The 24,765-nt window shown below is 39.1% G+C and overlaps 2 protein-coding genes across 5 annotated transcripts in view; both read left to right on the top strand.

The window, feature by feature from the left end:
• The window catches only part of gpr52 (G protein-coupled receptor 52), a 7,215-nt gene extending 1,889 nt beyond the window's left edge, over positions 1–5,326 (top strand). Inside the window, exon 1 of the mRNA XM_017477903.3 lies at positions 1–5,326. This exon is cut by the window's left edge and continues 1,889 nt beyond it. Within this exon, the coding sequence (XP_017333392.1) occupies positions 1,113–2,225 (1,113 nt within the window). The 5' untranslated portion in view covers positions 1–1,112 and the 3' untranslated portion in view covers positions 2,226–5,326.
• Positions 1–24,765, top strand: part of rabgap1l (RAB GTPase activating protein 1-like) — a 121,788-nt gene that overhangs the window by 40,165 nt on the left and 56,858 nt on the right. The window lies entirely within an intron of this gene.

Raw genomic sequence — 24,765 nt, 5'->3', positions numbered from 1 at the left:
GATACCTGAAGAGATGATTTTACCTCATGAGACCTTTTTGAAATGGTCTCTGCAAGAATATGGCCTTTTAATGTTTTTAATTTCTGTCGTATTCGTAAGGTCAAATTCAGGAAAAAGTAAGTGAATTGGTAGAAAACGGACCTAAACCGTTCTGAAATTTTGATCTTTTCCATTTTGCTCCATCTGTGGACATTAAACACTGTGATTTTGAAACACTGAGCAGAAACAACACAAGCTGCCATAGTGTATTCTGTGTTTATCTACAGTGTGCCTAGGTTTGGATTTTGAAACAATCGAAAGCTCACAGCTGGATCCAGGTAACAGCCGTGAGGTCCTCTCCGCAAACGCCACATTAAATACAGTGCACATGTATTTGTATCCAGACAAGGAATGTGCTGAATCCAATGTAACTTTCAGCTGTCCTGTATTTCTGGGATTTTGTAACAGTTACCTGAAGGTATGACTAAAGAAGACGATAGCTTTTAAACTACAGTAGCTGATTTTTCCCTGTGATTGCACGGAATTTGTCAGAATTAGGTTTAAAGATTTTTTAGGTTTCCATAATTTTCTCGTATTATTTATTTGAAACAGTGTAAATCAAATATCTGCACTAATTTGCTGATAATTTTGTCTGACGAGTGCATAGGAAACTGTTATGGCTGATCCTTAATTGCGATGATCTTGACCTCAAATCCATTACCCTTGTGAGCACCGTCAAGAAAATCAGTAGATGTTGCAGCTTGTCGGAGGTGCTCTGAAAGCTGTGGTAAATGGTTCCAGTAATCAGCACTGACATGATGCTCTTTTCCAATGCGTACCATCTTCAGTCTTTTGTTTGTAAATGACAGTTTCTGAACCTTTTTCAAGCATGACTGATTGGGGAAGAGACGTGGGCATTTTTTCCTCCTCTTTTGCTGGATATCTTGATTTTTGCCAGTGCTTATTTCTTTGGGACCCAACTATGTGAGGAAGCAGAGGTGAGATGAAAAACAAAATTAGATAGAGCTGTGCTTGCTGAAGGACATTACAGACAAAGGGCAAAAGGAGATTTGGGTGCAGTCCGTCTGCATTGAGTGAAGAACCAAGGAACTTTACTTGACTGCACCAGGACAATGAACCAGTCAGGACTAATTGAGCTCGTCACACCTGAAAACAGTAGTTTTGGTAATACGGTGAGTGTGTCCCTGAACCACTCATGTCCTCTTGGTTGGGGACAGAATGAGGGCAGGGAGACTTGCATCGTAGAGACGGCTCTCATTGTGCTGCTGACTGTGCTCATTATTGCTGGGAATTTGACTGTCATCTTTGTGTTTCATTGTGCTCCTTTGCTGCATCACTACACCACCAGCTACTTTATCCAGACTATGGCCTACGCAGACCTTCTGGTGGGGCTGAGTTGCCTGGTGCCCACTTTCTCTTTGCTGCACTACCCAGCTGGTATCCAGGAACCCCTCACATGCCAAGTGTTCAGCTACGTCATCTCAGTGTTGAAGAGTGTTTCTATGGCTTGCCTGGCCTGCATAAGTATAGATCGCTACCTGGCCATTACTAAGCCCCTCTCCTACAACCAGCTGGTGACACCTTGCCGTTTGCGTTGCTGCATCATCCTGATCTGGATCTACTCTTGCATTGTGTTCCTGCCATCCTTCTTTGGTTGGGGGAAACCAGGATACCATGGGGACATCTTTGAGTGGTGTGCTCATTTCTGGCCAACCTCTGCTCTGTTTACCGGCTTTGTTGTGTGCCTGCTGTACGCTCCAGCGGCCCTTGTGGTCTGCTTCACCTACTTTCACATCTTCCGCATCTGTCAACAGCATAATCGGGAGATCAGCGAGCGAAGGGCTCGTTTTCCCAGTCAGGAGATGGAGGCTGGTGAGGGGGGACACCATACAGGTCATGGCCCTGACAGGCGCTACGCCATGGTGCTCTTTCGCATCACAAGTGTTTTCTACATGCTCTGGCTTCCCTATATCATTTACTTTCTCCTGGAGAGCTCCCACATCTTGGACAGCCCTGCTCTGTCTTTCATCACCACCTGGTTAGCGATCAGCAATAGCTTCTGCAACTGCGTCATCTACAGTCTGTCCAACAGCGTGTTCCGGCTCGGCATGCGTAGGCTCTCGCAGACACTCTGTTCCTCCTGCTCTTTCAGCCCTTGTGCCCATGATGACAAGGACTTCAGAGAGCCAAAGCCTAGGAAGAGAGCCAACTCATGTTCAATCTGATGAAGTTGTCATGAGCTGCTAAATACTATATCAAGGGACTATTTCAAGGGAAGAGGTTTTTATGACTTGGAAGTTTTTGAATTTGTGCAATTAATAAAATGACTGAACGGTTCACCTTGTTGGGTTAAACTAGGTCTCATCTAAACCACACACAGGTTGACTACCTGTCCTGTAAATAATAAAGCGGCATCTGCCTTGATAGTGTATATATCACCAAATGGCTGGTGGGTATAACCTGGTTGGACATTTTTTTTTTTTTTGCCAAATATGCAAAGCCAGACGTAAAACGGCATCACACCACCATCACAACAAAAAAAACAAAAAAAACAACCAAAAACAGTAAGGTGAATTAGTTTGAACCTGGTTGTTTTTACTGATGTCTCTTTGTGGATGCTACATTGATATAGGTTAGATTTTTAGATTTTGATGAGTATATTTTTTACATTGAACTACATCTGCTACCAAAATGGCTGCTATATCAAGAGAACATTGCTTAAGAACAATGTTCAAATATGAGCATTTCAGTAAATGTTTAAAGGAGTTTAAAAAAAACAACGTTTGAGGCATGTGACACAATCACAGCAAAGCTTGTCAAATTGACCTTTGTTAGTGTTCTTATTATAGCACAGCACACCTCCAACTGAGATGGGCTTAAATACAGTGACGGCAAAGACTAATATAAGGCTCCGAATTGGGATGTTTGAATTGCAAGGTCAAACAAAAGGTGAAAGCAGTCAATCCAAGTCACTGATATGCATTCCAAATGTCATCCTTTTTTAATAGAGATGCTGAGTCATTACATACGCACAATATTATCAATGCCTTTAGTAGTCGTGAAATGTACCTTAGTTCCCAGTGGTGGTATTTCTTGGCAGTATGTAATTAAACTTGCTCACCTGCAGTGGCTCTGTGACCCTCTGAAAACCACACAACGCCGCAAACTCAACATATTTTTTTCTGTTTAATCAGCATAAGGTTCAGTTGAAGTGCACATTTCCTGGTATGCAAGCAAGTCATTTTGTTTGCACCTGTGATTTTCAGTACTTATATTTGTCCGTGCCTCAGATATATGAAGAATTGAACTTTGTGTAATAAATTTTTATAAAAATTACTTTTATACAGTATGACACTTTTTTTCCCCTGCATAATTATGTTTCATCAAGCATAACCTTGCTTGTCCTTTGCCAGCTTTTATATGTTCATAAATTTATTTTTAAATTATACTGAGGGTGCACAATAAATAGAAAATATGGTGACATATCAACAAATATCATTAATCACATCATCTCATATGATTTATTCTGTACATTTGTTCATTTTAGTTGCATTCAGATGTTTGGATTCATTGCGTAATCTGGGAAAACAAATCCTGCGTGATTTTGTTGTTCTTTATTTTTCCCCCTCCCATATTAATTTACCCATTTCACTAACATCAATTTTTGTGATTTTCATGTTTTTCAGTACACGACATGTGTAAATTGAATACTTCTAAACATTCAGTTCAAGTACTCATATTCCATATTTGGACTGATTAAGGTAAACCACACATTGATTGCGTTAAAAGATTTCTTCCAATTTAAAAATAAGGGACTTTGTGAACTGTTAGGAAATCTCTGTGAAATATCCTGGTGGGTGTGTATTTATTTAAGTGATATATTGACAATTCCATGAAAAACTGTTGCTGATTTCTTGTCAGTTTGCACTTGTCCTTAATTTGTGGATGAATGTCTCAAGTTGTAAAATAAATATAGTCGACTTCACTATATCTCAGAGAACGACTAGCCTAGTTGATGTCTACACAAAAAGTTGATGATACAAAAAGCACAAAACTGTGTAGTGAGTGCATTACTACATGGATGTGCATTTAAAATTTAAATATTTAAACATTAAATGATCTATTTATTTATTTATTTATTTCGCAACATCCACACAGATATGATAGCTGGTAAATTGGAGTATATATATATTATATGTGTGTGTGTGTGTGTGTGTGGCTGTATTTGTATTGCTGTACAGCTGGTGTAGGTTATCTACTGAAATCGTATGATTATCTAGCGATGGCACATTCCATAGTGTAAGTGCAACAAAATTACTCATGTTAATTTAACTGTTTGGTTTTTTTTGCTCTTGTTTTTTTTACTTCTGGGTTTTTTTTGGTTTTTTTTGTTAAGCAAAACAAAAAAAATTATACAGTATATATTTTTTTATTTTGGAGGTTTTGTGGGAAACTATGGTTTTCTGTTTCTGCCAGTAAAATAAAAGTGAACAGAGAATACTTGCCCTCCTGTGACTGGACATTATTACTTTAAAACTCTCCACTTTGAAGAGTTTATGACCTCTGTGCCCTCACTTTTTATTCTTTCGTCCACCAAATGAATGTCAATAACAGCTGAATAACATTATCATAATTGTGCTTCTGTCAGTGAGATAATAACTTGGCATTGTGAGAATCCTAATTAGGCCTGAGACTCTGTGCTTAGGATTTCCTCCGTGCTGTAACCCCTGCACTTCTGTTTCTGCCCATCATTCAAAAATGAATGCATCTTGTTTTTCAGTTGTCCGTCATGCTTTTGTGCTGAGGCTGGTCAGATTTGACATGAACAGTGGATAGATTCTTAATGAAAAACACAACTACAAAACAGTACAATGACAAACTCGCTTATATTGAACATAGAACTTTTGAAATCAAATCTTATGCCATCGTTTTGGTGCTAAAATTCACGCTAAATGAAATCTGACTCCTGATGATCTGTGCTGCGACTCTGACTCATTCAGCTCATGGTGAATTGAGCAGACGTGATCAGTTTTTAATTGTAGCGTCCATTCTCTAACTGAACCAAATGATTTTTATTTGCTATAAAAAAGGCAAAACGACAGTGGGGGCGGTGCTGCAGTGGACAAGTGATGTGTGCGGCCGGAACACCGTCTATCGCAGTGAGCCTAACGGTGGATGACTTTGACTGTCTGATCCCAGAACAGCTTTTCTGCTCTGCTGTCCTGACTGGCTCCTGCAAAGGTTATGGCTTCCCATCAAAAAGGAAATTAGAGCTGTGCAGTTAGAGGAAATTAAATGACCTTTTTTTTTTTTTTTTTTAATAAATCTAATGAGCACATCAAATGTTTCCATGATCATGGGAGTCTTTTTAGACCTCAGGACCCACATGAATAAACCATGAGCGTTTTCAGTGGCCACTCACTGTATGTCTGAGGCCATGCACTGCTTCAGGCAGCATTTGACCTTACCGTGCCTACACTTTGTTATATGACTTTAAAACTGGTGAGCACTGTGCAACTACCCACTGCATTCTCGAGAAATTGTGTTTCAGCAGTATGTAATAGCTTCAGGACTGGTAGTCATGTCGAAGTGTCCTGATATTTCTGTGTAGGGCCACTTAGCAGCGTAGTGGAGTAAAGTGGTCTAGTTTGAGCCCCTGAAGGCCTGCTGTCCTCTGCTGACATTGAAGTTAATGTATGCCTCATCACAAGCATAGGCTTCAGATCAGTCATTAAAGATGTGCTGGTTGCAACATCGTAAAAACAAACCCTGGGATGATATATATATATCATGCTACTTAAACGTCCAAAGACACAAATGAAAAGCTAGTAATAAAAATGTGTTAACATTCACAGAGGAACTCTTAGATAATATTAGAAGTTTATCCTTGGAGTAAATCCTAAGCAAGAGCCTGAATATTCACAGCAAAATGTATCAACCACATACCATTTCTGTAGTACAAGCCAATAGAAGTAGGCTATATGCAAATAGCAATCACACTAGCGCATAATAATAATAACAAATAATATAGTAGATAGGGCGTAATGCCACTTTTCCTTTTTGATACTGTGGTTGATGCTGTACACTTGGGTATCAGCCGATATCAATAACCATACTAAAATTTTTTTTCTTTAAAAATTAAATAATTTTTTTTATTTATTTTTTTTTACTGAAGCACGTACAAAAGACAGGAAAAAACACATGACTTGCACAAAGCTGCAGCTTTCACACAAATATATTAAAGTATAAATATCAATCCTAACAATATCATGCAATCAGGTCTCTTTATATGTCTTGTATAAAGATTATAATTCCAATCTTTTCCATTTGTTCCCATATAAGATCATATTCATTCATTCTTTCTGTGATATCCGATATACACATTTATTTTGCAGATATTGGCCCAATACCATTCCTGGGTATCAGATCTATGCCATCACCAAATAAGTAATGACCGTAAACTTGTCATGTTGGTCATGCAAAGAATATGTTACTGTGAAATCTGACAAAAATAATAATAATGGCCCGCATGTAAACATTCTCAATTATAATGGATTTGGGTTCAACCCAATGAGTTTGGATGCAAATCGGTGTGTTGTGAGATGTTAGAGGACATTAAAAGCCTCATATACTGCAGTTCCTCTGCTGTTCCATACCATCACAATGATGGCTGCAAGTTGCAATATATTTAAAAAAATTTTTTTTAAAAATGACGACACCACAAACAAGTGAATTGATTTATTTCTACATATAACGGGAGGCATTATTAAAACCCATACACCCATGTTTATATGAATATTGGTTTTATGACGAGTGGAGGTGACCTAAAAACAGGAGTGCTTTTTATAACTGAAATGTGTTTATTGATGTATTTATAATCCACAATTATATTGCTTCATGCCATTGTACTCTTGAGCTCAGATCAATAAAACCGATAGATGAGCACATGTGGTGAGACAGTATTGCATTGTTTGTGTTGCATAATTACTGAACCAGTCATTTTGAACCATTAAAAAGAAAAAAGAATAACATTACGATCGATCCAGGATGTTTTTGTAAACTCTGCCTCATCAATCAATTGCTGCAGTACATATTTCCAACTGCAGAAAATTCTGTAGTGCTCTTATTGTTATGTTTCATTTAGTAGTACATTTCCTTATTTTGAATTTGTTTTCATTTAAAACCAGTTTTACACTGGGCAGATTTATATATATATACTGGACCAGTTATCAATCATAATCAGTAAAAAAAAAAAAAAAAAAAAAAAAGTTTCCTATTAAGACATATATAGGATGTCAGGCTCTCTTCTGCCTAAAGGTTGCTTGTATTTTGCTGCTGTTCATTGCTTCAGAGTTAGAATATTGCCTCTCGGCTTGGCTTGACTCTGGCTGACAAGTCTGTGACAATTATTTGGTTAAAAAGGCGACGTCGCTTCAGTCTGGTTTACTGGCTTTGACATTCGTTTTGTCAGGAGCTCAGCATGGCTGCTCTCTGCGGGAAGCCATCTCTGCTGTAGCACTTGCACCTCATTTCAAAACAAAAAAGAAAGTCAGAAATGAGTATGGACGAGTTGAGCTGAGGATGCCTTGCCATGTTGCACTTGTGTTGGTCCCATTAAAGTATTTTTAGACCACACTTTGTCCATGTCATTGCTCAGACCTTTATTGTTTTCCTTAGAAGGCCACATATAGCAGCCACCCGGAGTTGGGAAAAACTGTTGTGTTTATGCAACTTTCCATTGTATGTGCCGGGTTAATGGGGCATAGATTCCATATGGCACCTGATTAGTTATTAACCATATTAATGCAGTTTAATGGGTAAAAGAGTGTACTGTAGTTCTTATTACAGTCAATTTCAGAATTATTTGCACGTTTTATAGAAATAAGCATAGTGCGAGTTGTGATATGAGCGTAAATATATGCGGTAGATGTATGTTTATTTTAACACCATGACATTGGTTTTCAAAAAAAAAGTCCACACTGGCTGAGGGATCTTGTGCTCTCCTCCATGCAGAAAGTTTCATTCTTTATAGTCTAAGGTTTGCACATGTAGAGTCCCTCTTTAACTCATATTGAGAAGCCAGATCCTCATGTTTTGTGGTCCAACAACCATGTGTGTGTTGGTTTGGATATAAGTGTGAATTAGGGATGTAACCAAATACAAATCCATCAAATCTATACCAAGCAGCCATAACATTAAATCCACTTACCTAATATTGTGCACGTCCCCCTTGTGCCACCAAAACAGTGCTGACCCATTGAGGCATGGACTCCACAAGACCTCTGAGGTGTGCTGTGGTATCTGGCAAGTTGGCATCAGATCATTTAAGTCCTGTAAGTTGCGAGGTGGAGCCTCTATGTATCAGACTTATTTGTCCAGCACATGCCACAGATGCTCGATCTGATTGAGATCTGGGGAATTTGGAGGCCAAGTCAACACCTTGAACTTCTCATCATGTTCATCAAATCATTCCTGAACAATTTTCGCAATGTGGCAGGCCACATTATCCTTCTGAAAAAAGCCCCTCTTTATCGTTGCCATGAAAGGGTGGTACTTAGCCTGCAACAATGTTTAGATAGGTGGTATGTGTCAAAGTAAAATCCACATGAAGGCAAGGAGCCAAGGTTTCCCATCACACTGCCTCTGCTGGTTTGCCTTCTTCCTGGTGCTATCTCTTGCACAGGGATGCAGCGAACATGCACCCAGCCATCCACATGATGTAACAGAAAACGTGATTCATCAGACCAGGCCACCTTCTTCCATTGCTCCATGGTCCAGTTCTGATGCTCACATGCCCATTGTAGGCACTTTCGGCAGTGGACAGGGGTCAACATGGGCACTCTGACCGGTCTGTGGAAACACAGCAACATATGCAGCATGCTGCAGTGCACCCTGTTCTGACACCTTTCTATCATAGCAGGCATGAACTTTTTCAGCAGTTTGGCTACAGTGGCTCTTTTGTGGGATCGGACCAGACAGCCTAGCTTTCACTCACCTTGCTTATCAGTCAGCCATGACCCTGTTGTCAGTTCTCTAGTTGTCCTTCCTTTGACCACTTTTGGTAGATACTAACCACTGTATACTGGGAACACCACACAAGACCTGCTGTTTTGGAGATGCTCTGACCCAGTTGTCCACCATCACAATTTGCCCCTTCTCAAATTCGCTCAGATCCTTTTGCTTGCCCATTTTCCCTGCTTCCATCACATCAACTTTGAGAACTAACTGTTCACTTGCTGCCTAATATATACCACCCCTTGACAGGTGCCATTGTAATAAGATTATCAATGTTATTCACTTCACCTCTCAGTGGAATTAATGAGCATGAGGTTTTCACTTTAATGTGGACTCGAGTGAGTGGTCTGATATGAAGCTTGCAGGAAATATGGATTGACATAAACATACATCTTTCATTCATTCGCCATATATATATATATATATATATATATATATATATATATATATATATATATATATATATATATATATATATATATATATGTATATGTGTGTGTGTGAGTGTGTATATATATATATATATATATATATATATATATATATATATATATGTATGTATATGTGTGTGTGTGTGTGTGTGTATATATATATATATATATATATATATATATATATATATATATATATATATATGTATGTATATGTACAGATAGTGGCATTGTGTTACACTCCTATTGTGTATTCTCATGTCTTTCCTTTCTGGCAAAAGTGTTCAGATTGTGAGTGAATTGAATAGTCAAATATTTTTTTTGTGCTTGATGGTATTTTTAACTGTTCTATTTATTTTATATCCATTACCTGGCTTGTCCAACCATTTGTTCTCTCTCACTTTAAAAAAAAAAAAATAATAATAATTGTTCCTGTCTGGAACAATTATGTTTGCATTCACTTTAAATGTTTGTATTTACTTTAACATTTTACTTTACATTTACTTGAACAAATGTTTGCATTTACTTTAAATGTTACATTTGGACCTTTGCTAAATTTACTTTTGAGAGAAAATGCTATTCTTTTATTTTTGTGTCCATTTTCTTGTAAGGCTAACTGTATATTAACATGGAAATGACTTAGTCTTCAAAGCCAGCTAACTTTTGGATTTTGTTTCATGTTACTCACACTCCAATAGGCGAGATACTAGACATTTGTTCTCCCTGCCAGTTTTTCATCCATATGTATGAACGTGACCAAGAAAAGCTTACAGTCCAAGCTGGTGAATATTTATGAAAATCCTCTTCATGCTGTATTATGAATTCCGTTTAATATTAATCTGTGCTGTCGTACCACTCCAGAAGAAGTTCTGCTTCTTGAAAAGGCACTTGAGGCAGAGCAGGAAGAACACCTGTCCCTCTCAGAGCAAAACGAGTTGAGGCTTGCATGCTAAGCAAAGACAGAGCTGCTCTCTTTATTCAGTGTTAATTCCCCTAGTGTCTTCAGGCTTAATGGTCATTGCTAATTACCGCCCTTAGTGTCTTGCTCATGCATTTTGTATAGGATACCGATGGCCAGCAGTGTAGTTTCTGATTTGTTTTAAGGATAGCCCAGTTTATCACTCAACCTGAGCAGCTAGCACACTGCAATCCAACGTAGTGATGCTAATCGTTTACTTTTATTTTGTGTAGACCACAGCTTCCTAACCCTGACACTGAAGAGCATCCTGCTCTGCACATTTTAATCTTTTCCTGTTTTAACCCATATACGTCACCACAGGAACAGCTATTAATTAGCCAATTCGTTAATTCATGTGTGTTCTACAGGTAGTACTCCAGGACCAGGATTAGGAACCCTGAGTAAACTAGTGTAGCCTTGTTTGGAAACATTGCTTTGTTCTCATTTCAATGGAAGCTGTTCACCAGAGAGAAATTATTTTTTATAAATTTGCCATGCATTATTCAAGTCTGCTTGTTTATCTGACATGAGCCTAAGAAGTGAAGGGAAACGCTTTTTCTTTTCTTTTTTTCTTCTTTTTTTTGGTAACTAGCTTCTTCTGTTAGAGGTCATGGTTGTGTGCCAGGGCTCACGATAGTCCCTTAGATATGTGCTGCAAAAATCAGCAAACCTCAGCAAATAGATGTTGTTGTTTTTTGCATACTCACCTTTTAACCATCTTACTTCTGTATTATTCTGATCTCAGACAAGCTATTCATCTTCTCATCATAATGTAGGACTCTTGTTGTGAGGGCCTTTCTGAATGAAAGTCCTGCTTTTGCCCCCAGTGTCTGGTATTTCGCTGAACTTTATCCACCAGTGTGGCTTGCGATAATACAACCATGACCTGATCCAGCCTGCTCCCTGCAGGCTATCTTCTTGGCCAGCAGTCTGCTGCCATTTACACCTAGTGAATACTGATCACATTATGGACGTAGATTTATTAAATTGAAAATGAGTGTGCTGTCTTGCTGGCCATCAAGCGGCATTGGCTATATTCATCAAATATCAAAATCAGTTGTCAATATCAAATCCCTTTACCCCCAGAAGCAATATTCCAGTACACCAGCTGCGAATGGTTGGCAGACAAGTGCATTGAAACTTACGACAGAACCTGACCAACTCCTGAAAAGTGGGGCGATTCCCACTTTGCTCGGACAATCTTGTGCTTCTGAATCAGAACCTGTAAGGGTGTTTAAATATTTTATGAAGTATCTGCTATTGACTGTTCAAAGTCTTTTGTTGTGGCTCAGTTGTAGACCTCTGCTAATGTGCTAGTTAAAGTTTGCTAAGTTGCCTTGGTGGTTAGTGTTTGTTTGTATGTTGGTGTTCTGACTGAGATGTTGATTGTAGCTGCTGTTGTGATCGTATCTTGAAACGGTTTATATCGAATCACAAGAATCCTTGCTGCGTACTGCATAGTTAGTCCCGCCAGCAGGTTCTGTTCAAGTTGTGTTTGCAAAGTTGGTTCCGCTTGATCATCCGCATTTTCTGAATCTGTCTCTGGCTTGAACTGATACGGAAAAACCGACGACATGTTGCTCAGGAGCTTAGAATTGCTTTAGAAACCTAAAGCTAAGGGGCGTTACATTTCCGTCACATGCAAGACTTTTGGCCAATCACAGCGCAATGGGTCAGCTGGCCAATCAGAGCACTCTGGGCTTTTTGGAAAGAGGGACTTTAGGCTACCTGGGAATAGAGGTACTGCAATAATGTACATTATTTGACAAATAAAGCGTTTTTTGAACATTAAAGCATGTTATCCTATTTTATTACACCCAGTAAACATCATCATGCTAAAATTCTTCATGATCATGATATGACCCCTTTAAGACTGAGTAGATGACATTGTCTTGGGTTATAGTTCAGGTGGAAGTCCCGCCTCATGACATAAGTCGTGTCTGCCGGTCAGTTCTGACTGGCGTGATGGAATACTGCTTCTGAGGGACAGTGCGATGTCCGTAAGGAAATAACCTCACTCTTGCTATTGGAGAGCAAGAATTATGACTCGTCACCAAAGTTCTTAGCTTCCTAAAAGCTTCTAGTTGGATAACTCTCTGATAGAGTGAAATGGTAATGGTGGCTCAGCACTTAAAGGGATAGTTCACCCAAAAATTTTAATTCTGTCATCAGTTACTCAACCTCATGTCATTTCAAACCCATAAGACTTTCGTTCATCTTCGGAACACAAATGAAGACATTTTTTCATGAAACCTGGGAGAGTTCTGTCCCTCCATTTACAGTCAAAGTAACCAAAACTTTCAAGCTCCAAAACATTCATAAAGGCATCGTAAAAGTAATCCATGAGAGCGGAAGTTTTGGGTGAACTATTGCTTTAATGATTTAGGTCACCATTTGGAAGACTGTGAGTAGGGTACATGTCCTTCACTTGCTCCGCTCAATTGGCAGCTTTGTATAAAAGCTGCTGAAACGTGTGCATGATATGGAAGCACCACCTAGCGCAATTTATCATAAGCAGTCCACACCTTCAGCTCAAAAAATATGTAGTAAATCTGGAAGTGTATTAGGGAGAAGAGATCTTTTGCACCAGCAAACCCCCTCCCCCATATTAAGTATTTGACTTTGAATTTAGTAGCATTTTCGGGGCTTTGAATTTGAGACTCTTGGTTTGGTCTTGAAGAAGTTGGCTTACTTGAGACTTGACTTTGACTCCAAGGTAAGTGACTTAACAACAGTGATTCATAGTGACTACTATTTACCTGTTCAATAAATATAGGTTGCTATGGTGTGGGCATGTGACTTTATACTCTCATAAGATAATTGCCTGCACTCTGTAGTGTGCATTATTAGCACCACAAAATGGCTTTCTGATTATGATGATTATCTGCTATTAGTGGGTCCCATTTTACTGACAGGAACTGATACTGATAGGAACAGAGAGCATGAGTCTGTTTTAGACAGTCACCAGACGTGCCACACACTGTTCAGTGGGTTACGAATTTCCCCAAATACAGCTGTAGATTTAATGTGTTTACTGAATGAAAACCAAGGTCAGGATTTACATATGACATTGGAACCAAAATGCTCTGCTCTGCATTTCTGTTTTTGTCATTTGAATATGAATATTAATAATGCCTTGTTGGGAATTCTCATAGGATTCTTAACAAATCTATGTAGGTGAGAGAGGGACTGAGAAAATGTAGTGCTTTCTTTTTACATCGTCATGGAAACAAAAAGGCAGATTTGCCTCCCTGGTGTTCTACTTCTGATCACTGGTAATTATTTATGATTGTTAAGCTCTGAAGCAGTTACCCCTTGGACAAAACTGTGTGTATGTGTTTTGCGCATGTGTCCTCAAGCCTATTTTGCCATTCTCCAGCAGCTGTGAGTCATCTGAATCCCTCCCCATTGTTTTCTGTGAAAAACGCTATGGAGGGATCGTGTGACCCCAAGCCTGAAATAGCAGCACGATGGAATAACCAGCTAAAGTAATTAGTGGTTGAACAAACAGGTTATGAACAGACACAGAGGAGGGGAGGAGGTGTGTTTAAGGGGGTGTTCAGGTGAAAGTGAATCACTTGTCCTTGCGGAATTCTTGCATTTCTCTTGAATTTCCCACCGGATCTCACACTGCAGATCACATACCATTTTTGAAAGACTTGCTGTCAATGGCTTTTTGAAGTCCATCTTGGTTTTTGAAGCTTTAACATGTTAGCGTGGGATCAGGTGCAGCACTAATGACCCTGATGATAAGGCGCTCTGCGAGAGCTTACAGGCCAGAGCAGGCCTCTTTCTGCCTGTTCAAGCTCTCTCTCTCTCTCTCTCTCTCTCTCTCTCTCTCTCTCTCTCTCTCTCTCTGCCTGCCTTTGGTATCACCATCCGCACACCCCTTTTCTTCCTTTATTTCTCAAACTTTTTCTCTATCTGTCTTACTGTCTATCTCTGTATTTCTGATTTTTTTTTGGCTTGGTCTTTCTGTCTCTTCTCTGACTGTCTCTGTATTTCTCTCTCTCTCTATTTGTCTCTTCCCTTTTTGCTTTTCTGTCACTTTCTCTCTCTCTCTCCCTATCTGTCTCCCTGTATCTCTTTGTGTCTTTGTCTGTTTCTGTTTCTTTCTCCCCTTCTGTCTTGCTCTCTCACATTCTCTCTCTCTCTCTCTCTCTCTCTCTCTTGCGCTCTCTGTCTTAGTCTCTCATTCTGTGTCTTTCTCTAACGTTCTCTCTCTCTCTCCAGCTGCTGTCATGTTCTGTGTTACTGTGAACAGACTCGACTGTGCTCTTGTGTGGCATTTGTAAATGCCTTCACTTTCTGTGCATTTCTCCTCATCCACATCTTCGTGTTATGAGAGAAGACAGGCCTGCCAGTGCAGTGGCTTCAGCTCTCAGACAGCCGGAGATGAAGATGCTGTGCAACTCTAATGCACATGCACGAGATGCACAGTTTAAAGCTCCTGTCAACTTATTTTCTTCATGGGCTCCTTACTGTTCTCCAGAGTTTCTGTAGTGAACTTCTCACTGCAAAAGAAAAGATCCTCTTTTTTTTTTTAAGTCAGAAATGTCATGATTTCTTTTTTTCTTTCCACCATTTCTTGGGGTCTCTTTGAGTTGGGAAGGAGAAGGTGCCATCAGGTAAAACTGTATATGACTCATGGACATGGTGGCTTAGTGGTTAGAGCGTTTGCCTTACACGTAGAGCGTTGAAGGTTCGATTCCCACCAGGGCCCTGTGTGTGCGGAGTTTCCCGTGCTTCGGGGGTTTCGTTCCGGGTACTCCGGTTTCCTCCCCCAGTCCAAAGACATGCATTGTAGGTTGATTGGCTTTTTCCATAAGCAGTCATTTAATCCAAAGGGAAGCTGCGGTGTTACACAGATGTCAGGGGCGTGCTTGTCCATTTTCAAGAAGTACAAATGTTTCCATGTCCTTTTCCTAGACCCCCCCCAAGTATTAGCTACCATATGCATATAATATCCAAGGTTACGAAGTTAAATTGCATCTATACACGGAGGTTTTGTTACCGCCGGCACTCACTGGAAGACTACTACCCATCATTGCTTGAGAACTACAGCAAACAACTCGAATAGCTCAAAATACACAGCACTTTTTTTTTTTTCCGTGGTGACAGTCGCTGCGTCCCAATGCTATAAAGCACCCTTTGAAGGGCACTTTGAAGGGAGAGTAATCAAGCTAGTCATGCTATAAGATTGCTTCAAACTGAATTTCCAATAAAAATGACTTAAAAATGGACTTACAAGTGGCCATTACTTTTGAGACTTGACTTGGACTCCACCTCAAAGACTCTCTTTGTTCCATATGAGTCCTGAGAAGAGAGAGTGAAACTGATTCAGCCAAATTATAGTAGCTGGTGTTTTTCCAGGGATTCATTTCACACGGCGATGACACCCAACAAGGATAAGCAGGTCACTGAGGACAATGAAAGATCACTCTGCTGTTTACAGATTAGCCTAGCCGCCTCACACCACAGTATAATCTGTCAGAAACCAGTATAAGGACCCATGTTCCCCTTTCCTGACTCCTCACTTCTTTGCAATCATCTCTGTGGATTCTGCCAGATGGGTCATGTTGTTTACCACTTGACCTACATTGTGCTCTTTGCTGTTCGATCCTTCGTTTTCCCCCCAGTAGGTAGGAAGCAGTTCCTTTTTTTTTTTTTTGTTCATTTTTCTGTGTGTGTCTGTTCTGTGTACTTGAGTACACACATGTTGAGGTTCATGTTAGTGAGAAGGATTTCACTGTGCCACTTAGACAGGTATAGTGATCTTATCTGGTCTTCATTTACAATTTACACAGCCTTCACTCTCTTAGACTCATGTAACTATGGCAACCCCGTGTAGCTCTCCAGGCTCTCAAGGGTTGATTAGTTTATTAAGTTTAAAAATAATATGCAATTAAAGTACTGCTTACTGAACATCTGCTCTTGTACCTCATGCAGTTATTTACTTGAATAGCTCTTCCCTTAGGGTTCTCCTAATAACTCCAACAAATTCAACATTTCCTTAGAGAGAGAGAAAGTGAGAGAAGGTGAGAACACATTGTTTCTGGGTGATTACAGGGCACTGATGGTGAGATCTGACGACAGATAAACATATTAGACCTGGATGGATGTTTGTCCTTCTACAAAGAGCCTCCATACTGGCAATCTTAGTTCAAACTGTGAAATGGACGTAGTACGGACATGTGCCTAAAAAAACAAATGCAGAACAAAAATGTTAAGATGTCACAATTTCATTTTAAATGCTGTGGCACGGTATCCATATAAAAGGTACTCATCATACTGGGAGGGGAAAAAGTTCCTGTTCTAATCTCCGATGGCAAGAAACAAATGCGATAGTGCACCTTTTGTTGCCTCTTGATTCTCTTGTAAGTCTACGTAGTGCTTTGATGTACTCATAAAAACGAAATAAAGCTTTTCCCAAGTGTCCTTTCAGTTGAGTCCCTTAACAAGCTCAAGTGTAAAGCAATGTACCAACACCGTAATTATCATCTAATAGTCATGCTCAAACATGCAGCTTTGATGTAGCCTTTTATGCTGAGACCTGTTTCACACTACTGCTTATAATAATTAAAGGATTACTCCTGCGTGTTTAAAATAAATAAATAAATAAATCCTAATCTTGATTTACTGCATCTGTTGTGTATTTGGGATTTAAACTGACCGAATTTAAGCACATTTCCAAACCTCCAACCTTCAAGTATGTTGCATAGGGCTTCGGATTTTAACATTGGTGTATGCTGATACGAGTTATCACTCTGAAATATGCCAAAAGCGTCTTCCCCACACACACCCCCACCCAAAAAACTGTCGAAATATGAATCTGGAATGATTGCCAATTGCGTAGGTGTCGTATGTTTATTATACTCTTTTGTATTACATGAAACACTGAACATCTTTGTCTTTGTCTGCCAATCGCTTGTACATTGCCTGTGCAGCCTGCATCAAATTAACCATTTCATACATAAATTATTTATAATTGTGTATTTTGTATATGAATTTTGACTTGTAATTTTTGATGTATATAAATTTGACTATTTAAAAAAAAAAAAGTATATTTGTCAACTTGTTGGGAATATTGCGAGTAAAAAAGGATAAAATATTATACCAGAAAAAATTCCAGTGCATTCATAAACAAACCCTTTCAGGTCATTCAAATAATTATTGATGATGACCCCAATTACAGAAATATAAATTTTGAGAAAATTGTTGCAATAGTTTTGACATGTGCAAAATGTGTGCAGTTTAGTTGTATGGTGCAGCTGATTTCAGAGTTTATTGGAGTCGGGCACAAAAATAGTTTTTGCTTAATTTAGGATTTTGTGTAGAAAGCTTGTAACGGTACTATAGATAATAGTCCAGAGAGCAACAGTAATCGGGATAATGGTTTATGTAAATTACGGTAATTGTCTCAAGTGATTTGGACATGAATTGACTATCCACAAGTGTGGATACTATGCATGAAAGGGTTCAAATGCATGCTTTCTAAGACCTGTTGTCCATACTAAACAAATCATCATGCTACATAGCACTGGCTATTACACTGCATTGACAGCATGCTGACAGATGAGTTTCCAACCTGTCCAGGTGAGCAGCTGCTGTAGACCTGGGAGACTGCTCAGAAAGCTCTGAAACAGCCAGCAGCCAGTGCAGTCCTCCCGCTTTTTAATTAACCATGTGACCTGTTCTTCACGTCTGATATATTTGTGATCATGGTGTAGAAAGGTAAATTTGAAGGTTGAAAAGTAGATTTGTTGTTAATACTTTTGTACGTGTTTGATCAGATGAGTGTTCATATCACAATATTTATTTATGGATGGAAGATTTCATTACACATATATCTCAGACATTTTCATCTAAGCAGCTGTTTCATAGCCATGCTGTAACAATCATCATGAGAGTTCCTGAGGGAAAGGAGAGGAGTAGGAACGCCTGTCCTGCCACTAATTGTGACCTGGCTTGTACTGGTTTGCCATGTTGAAGGCAATAGAGATTTGCTGTGTAGCGATTTAAGCACTTTGATCTCTTATAAGCGTGAAGGGCAGTTCACACTGAACAATGTTTTTGACTCGTGCCTGTCAAAACGTTGACATTTCCACTTGATTTGGCACATGCTTTTGTCCAGAGTGACTTACAATAATGTAGAGCAGTTGAAGGTTAGGGTCCTTGGCATTCCTGGGACTTTGTGTTTTTATCGCTAGCCTGGAAGCATAACAAAAAGTTAACACATTATTCCTATCCACTTGCATATATGAGTAAATTGTAAACTCTAGGAGTTCGTAGAAATCACACCCCCACATTCTATATGTTGTGAATCGATTTTAAGGACACTTTTCACACCTATGAGTTTGTTTTCTTTCATTCGTTTCTCAGATACTTTGGTTCATTTGCTGTTTGCACATAATTAAGCAAACCAACAAACAAAAAACTTTGGTTAAGTGGGTAGTGGTGGGCAATGTGACAAAAATATCATATCACAATTCCCAAAGACTTTTTTTGTGATGCACAATAGATTTGCAAAGGATTTCCCAGCAATACTGTAGCGTTGCATTTTTTAAATGTCTACAAAATAAGTTTATTTGTATTTTTTTTTTTTAGATTTAAAAATAAAATTTTGATTTATTGAAAAAATATATATAAATAAATGATTAATTATACAAATAACCAGTGTAAAACATTTTGTGTCTCACATCCCGCATTTCTACATAGCATTTCTGCCGCACTACAGCTCTGTCTCAGTTTGCATCTCACAGGTCTTGCTTCCACCGAAACAAAGCTTCACAGAACCCAGAATACACAGCATGTTCACTTCCTGCAGGTGGGTCAATTCATGGGTGAATCACTTGCTCAGATGGGTGGATTGGCTATTCTAAGTGTAAATGAGTGGAATGAATGATGGACTGCTGTCCCCATGCTGTGTATTCAGGCTTTGTACTCAGTGTTTCCTAGATATGCTTCGGATCCACTGCAACCCTGACAAGGATAAAGTGCTTACTGGAGATGAATGAATGAATTAAATGTGCATCAGGGACTTGAAACTATAGTGACTAGGATCATTATTCATGTGCATCAGACAGCTTTTTGTTTCTGATTGCTAAGAACTCAAACACATCCACTTCAGCTTATTGCACGCTGGAGTGAAGGCAAACCTGAAGGATGTGCCACACAGCAGTGCTGTAATGTTAGCACACTGAGCATGGTGTGTGTCTAAAACAACGCTGTGCCCCTTTCTACCTCTTCTTCATAATAGCAGTTTTTCCTCTCGTTTCTCAGACGACTTCAAGCTTGTTTTGGTAGAGTAGTTTTTAGGTTTGTGTATGCATGTGCGAGATAGAGAAAAGGTCTGCTGATTTGTCGTGTTTTCTCCCGGTGACACAGCTAATAACAAGCCGTCAGTGCGATCACACACAGTGTGCTCATGCATTATGCATGAACAAGATTAATCTATCTCCATGCAAGCAAAGCTCTCAAGCCTTCATCCTCCTCCTCCTTCTCCACTTTTCACCTTCTATTTTGTTGCTTGCCAGGGCTGGCCCTTATGATCAGGCTAATGCAGCTGTTTGTCAATTTCAATTATGGCCTCCTTTGAACTGTGCGATTTCACCTAGGGGAAAAATAGAGGAGGTAATATCCTTCCTGTCAATCAACCCCTCACTGTGTCGTCTTCTTTTACTCTCTTATCTTTCTTTCTCCGTCTCCTCCCTTTTTGCGCTCTTTTCCTATGTTCAGCATTGCTGCAATTCATTTTCAACAGTAAGGTCTTTAAAAAAAAAAAGAGAGAGTGTAATCTATAATACATTGACAATACAATATAAAAAAAGAAAATACAGTACATTACAGAGTATAGTAAAAACTATATAAATATAAAAAATAGATGGACATTGTACTTTCTAGTTCATTCCTGCTAAACACAACAGTAAGAGAGATCCTGTTTACACCAACATTGATCAGCCATAACATTAAAACCACCTGCCTAATATTGTGTGGGTCCCCGCTGTGCTACTAAAACGGCACTGACCCATCGAGGCATGGACTCCACAAGGCCTCTGAAGGTGTGCTGAGGTATCTGACACCAAGACGTAAACAGCAGATTTTTTAAGTCCTTTAAATTGCGAGGTGGGGCCTCCGTGAATCGGACTTGTTTGTCCAGCAAAAGCCACAGATCCTCGATCGGATTGAGGTCTGCGGAATTTAAAGGCCGAGTCAATACCTTGAACTCAAACCATTCCTGAACAGTTTTTGTAGTGTGTCAGGGCGCATTATTTTGCTGAAAGAGGGCACTGCCATTAGGGAATACTGTTGCCATGAAGGGGTGGTACTTGGTCTGCAACAATGTCAAAGTAACATCCACATGAACATCAGATGCGCTATCATTTAGCCATCACAATTTGGCCCTTGTCAGAGTTGCTTAGATCCCTTACACTTGCCAATTTTTCCTGCTTCCAACAAATCAACTTCGAGACCTGACTGTTCACTTGCTGCTTAATATATCCCACCCCTTAACAGCTGCCATTGTAATGAGATAATCAATGTTATTCACTTCATCGGTGCGTGGTTTTAGTGTTAAGATTGATCGTTTTGTTTCCTGCATTTTTAGATTTTTTAAAATTTTATTTTATTTTGATTTTTTTATTTTGGTTATTTTATTTTGATGTTATGACTGATCAGTTTGTTTCCTGGATTTTAAATCTCAGTGTGATTACTGTAGCACAAATTAAAGTGTGGATCAGCTCATTAAATGAGCATGGTTAAAAAAAAGAAAAAAGAGATGGTTGCTGCATCAAAAATAAAATGTTGCATGCTGTTTTTAGTATTTTCTTAGTGCCTCTAACTTTATCAGTCATAGACCATGAGTGCATTGATTTAATATACATCGTGGAAGCGGTTTTGATCATCAGACTTTAGATCCTCGTCCAGATAATAATCCTGATACTTGGCTAGCATGAAATGAGCAGATATAAAATAGGTCAAAACAACATTTACACTGTATAATCTTTATTTGCTTTATTGAATTGTTTTGGAAACATATCTCTTAACACATGAAATTAAATACAGGTACTGAGTCCATTTGCATTGCATTCATTCAAACTAGAAAAACAGCTTTTCATTTTATTTTTATTAAGTGATGTTTTTGGGTTGTCTGCCCATCTGTCGGAGATCCTCCTTAGCGCGATAGCTCAAAAACAAGTGGTTTAATGTTTGCTGGATTTATATGAAAGTATCATTGCAACTAGCAGATGAACTGATTAGATTTTGGAATTGGTTCAAACGGGATCAAGGTCACAGCAAGATCAAATGTCTGCAATAGTTTTCTTCCATAGCTTCTTTACTGTTTGAAGTATATTTTGAAGGTATTTCTGCCATACAAATTGGTAACAAAAAGCTAGGGCTAGACTTGTTTGTGGCGGAGGCATCCCTGTTGATGCCGTTGGTGTCCAGTTCTACTTCTTTTTCTTTGCATGCATTAAAATTAGGGCTGCACAATTAATCGAATATCGATCTCGATTACGATTTTGACTGCCCACGATTACATGAACACGATCGACTGTGATATTGACGTCTGAAGTTCTTCCTCCGCTCATAGAAAACTCTGCTGCATATCAAATCAAGCGCTTCCTAAGCGCTTCCTAAACCAGTCACCATAGAGTGGCGCAGGGATGACGTCATTTTGTAATGCCAAACCCCGGAAACAAGTTAGCATTTTACCGCTCGCGCTGCCAGCTTTGCTTCAGGTTTCAGAGCGCGCTGCGTGCTCCAACGCTTGCAGGAGGGGAAATCATGACACTAACAAGTTGCTAAATGGGACTACAGACATAGTCGGGGACATTAAACGTCATCACGCCGAACAGGAAAAACTGCAGATAATCTGGTTCAGGTATGCTGTGCACAATTCCCAAAAACGTGGATGATCCAGAGAGTAAATCCGTATTATGAAAAATGTTTTAAATCATTTTTGGAAAAGTTGTCAGAAGCTTGGTGATGGAATCTCATGAATATGAATCTCATGAAAATGAATCACATGTAAATGAATCATACATAAATGAATCACATGTAAATGAACCATATGAAAATGAATAAATAAATTAAAGACAGAAGCTTGGTGATGGTGACCTTGAAGTTGAGCAACCGTGGTGTAGTTCGTTTAGAGCATAGGGTTAGCTTTTTATTTCTGACCATTGTATTTAGACTTCATATAAGTTGTGTTCATTTGTGCAATTTTTCTTGACGCACAAAACGTATTAGTATTGTAAACTTTTGTTGAACACAGAGCTTAGTTTTTGCAATAATCCCAAAGCCTATGGGGAAATCCTGTTGGGTTTTTGTCAAGGGAACCAGTGTGATATTAACTTCGGGTTCCAGTACAAAATTACGTCATCCCTCCACCATTCTGTTGGGTGACTTGGCTGCGTCTCTCCTCCTGTAAACACTGTTATTGCCTTTTCTGCATACATCTGAATTGTTTTCATTTGGTTGCATATTGTTATATTTGATTGCATATTTTCATTTGGTGGATGGCATTTTTATTTTTACTTATCCTATATTTTGGGTACAATTTTATTCATATTTTGCTTATACGAGATGATGCACTTTAAGAATCAGTCTAATTTGATGCAAAGATTTGTACACTAGCAGGAATGTAGCACAGCATGGAGTTGAAAGCAGCGGTCTGTTTATTTAAATGTGAAAGTGCAATAAAAATATGTTGTCCCTAAAATCAATGAATAATCATGATCTCAATATTGATCAAAATAATCTTGATTATCATTTTGACCATAACCGTGCGGCCATAATTTAATGTTAAATTAATTACAAACTAGGAGGCCACCACCAAACTTTCTCGTCCCCCTATGCTTTGCCTTTGCCACAAAATCTATATACAGTGGCAAGAAAAAGTATGTGAACCTTTTGGAATTTCATGGTTTTCTGAATAAATTTGTCATAAAATGTGATCTGACCTTCATCTAAGTCAAGGGTATTGACAAATATAATGTGTCTAAAATAATAACACAAAATAAATTCTGATCCCTCATGTCTTTATTGAGAAGAACCAAAAAAACCTCATAGTGCTTGTGGAAAAAGTATATGAACCCTTTGAGTTAATGACCTCAAAAAAGCTAATTGAGTCAGGTTTTAGCACACCTGGAGTCTTGTTAAGAAAATTATCTTGGAGGTGTGGACTACAGCTTCTTTGACTGATTAAAAACCGCTCCATCTTTAGGAATTTGCTCTGCACATGCTTTTGTGAGCCATGCCTTGCCAAAAAGAGCTTTCAGAGGATCTACGATCAAGAATTGTTGATTTACATAAAGCTGGCAAGGGTCACAAAGGGATTTCAAAGACTTTAGAAATTCACCAGTCTACAGTTAGGCAAATATTCTACAAATGGAGACACTTTGGGACTGTTGCTACTCTACCAAGAAGTGGGTGCACAGTTAAAATGACACCAAGAGCACAACGAAGACTCGTCAGTGAGGTAAAGAAACAACCCCGAATGACAGCCAAAGATGTGAAGGCATCATTGGAACTGGCTAACATCTCTGTTCATGAGTCTATAATACGTAAAACATTGAACAAGCAGAGTATCTACAGCAGGACACCACGAAGGAAGCCACTGCTTACTTAAAAGAACATTGCTGCACGCCTGAAGTTTGCAAAAGAGCACATTCACACTCCACAGCGTTATTGGCATTGGCAGTTTTGTGGATTGATGAAACTAAGATTTAACTATTTGGAAAAACCACACAGCATTACATCTGGCGTAGAAAGGGCACTGCATATCATCATGAAAACATCATCCCAACTGTAAAGTATGGTGGAGGAAACGTCATGATTTGGGCCTGCTTTGCTGAATCAGGGCCTGGCCAGCTTGCAATCATTGAGGGGAAGATGAATTCCCAAGTATGTCAGACAATTCTTTAGGATAATATGAGAATGTCTGTATGTCAGCTGAAACTGTGTAGAAGTTGGGTGATGCAACAGGACAACGACCCAAAACACCGGAGAAAGTCCACAATAAAATGGCTCAAAAAAACAAAATCCACCCTTTGGAGTGGCCAGAGTCAGAGCCCAGACCTCATCCCAATAGAGATGCTATGGAATGACTTGAAGAGAGCCATGCACATGAGACGTCCAAAGAGTATGACTGCGCTAAAGCAGTTCTGCCAGGAAGAATGGGCTAAAATTCCTCCTGAACGATGTGCAGGTCTGATCCAAAGCTACAGGAAGCACCTGGTTGAGACTATTGCTGCCGGGGGGGTCAACCAATTATTAATTCTAAGGGTTCACTTACTTTTTCCACTGCCATTTTGAATGTTGAATGAGTGTGTTCAATAAAGACATGAGGGATCAGAA

The sequence above is a fragment of the Ictalurus punctatus genome, chromosome 10, assembly GCF_001660625.3.
Source record: "Ictalurus punctatus breed USDA103 chromosome 10, Coco_2.0, whole genome shotgun sequence".
In the NCBI taxonomy this organism is placed as follows: Eukaryota; Metazoa; Chordata; class Actinopteri; order Siluriformes; family Ictaluridae; genus Ictalurus; species Ictalurus punctatus.
Note: the sequence above shows the minus strand (reverse complement) of the source record. Positions and strands in the feature narration are given on the sequence as shown.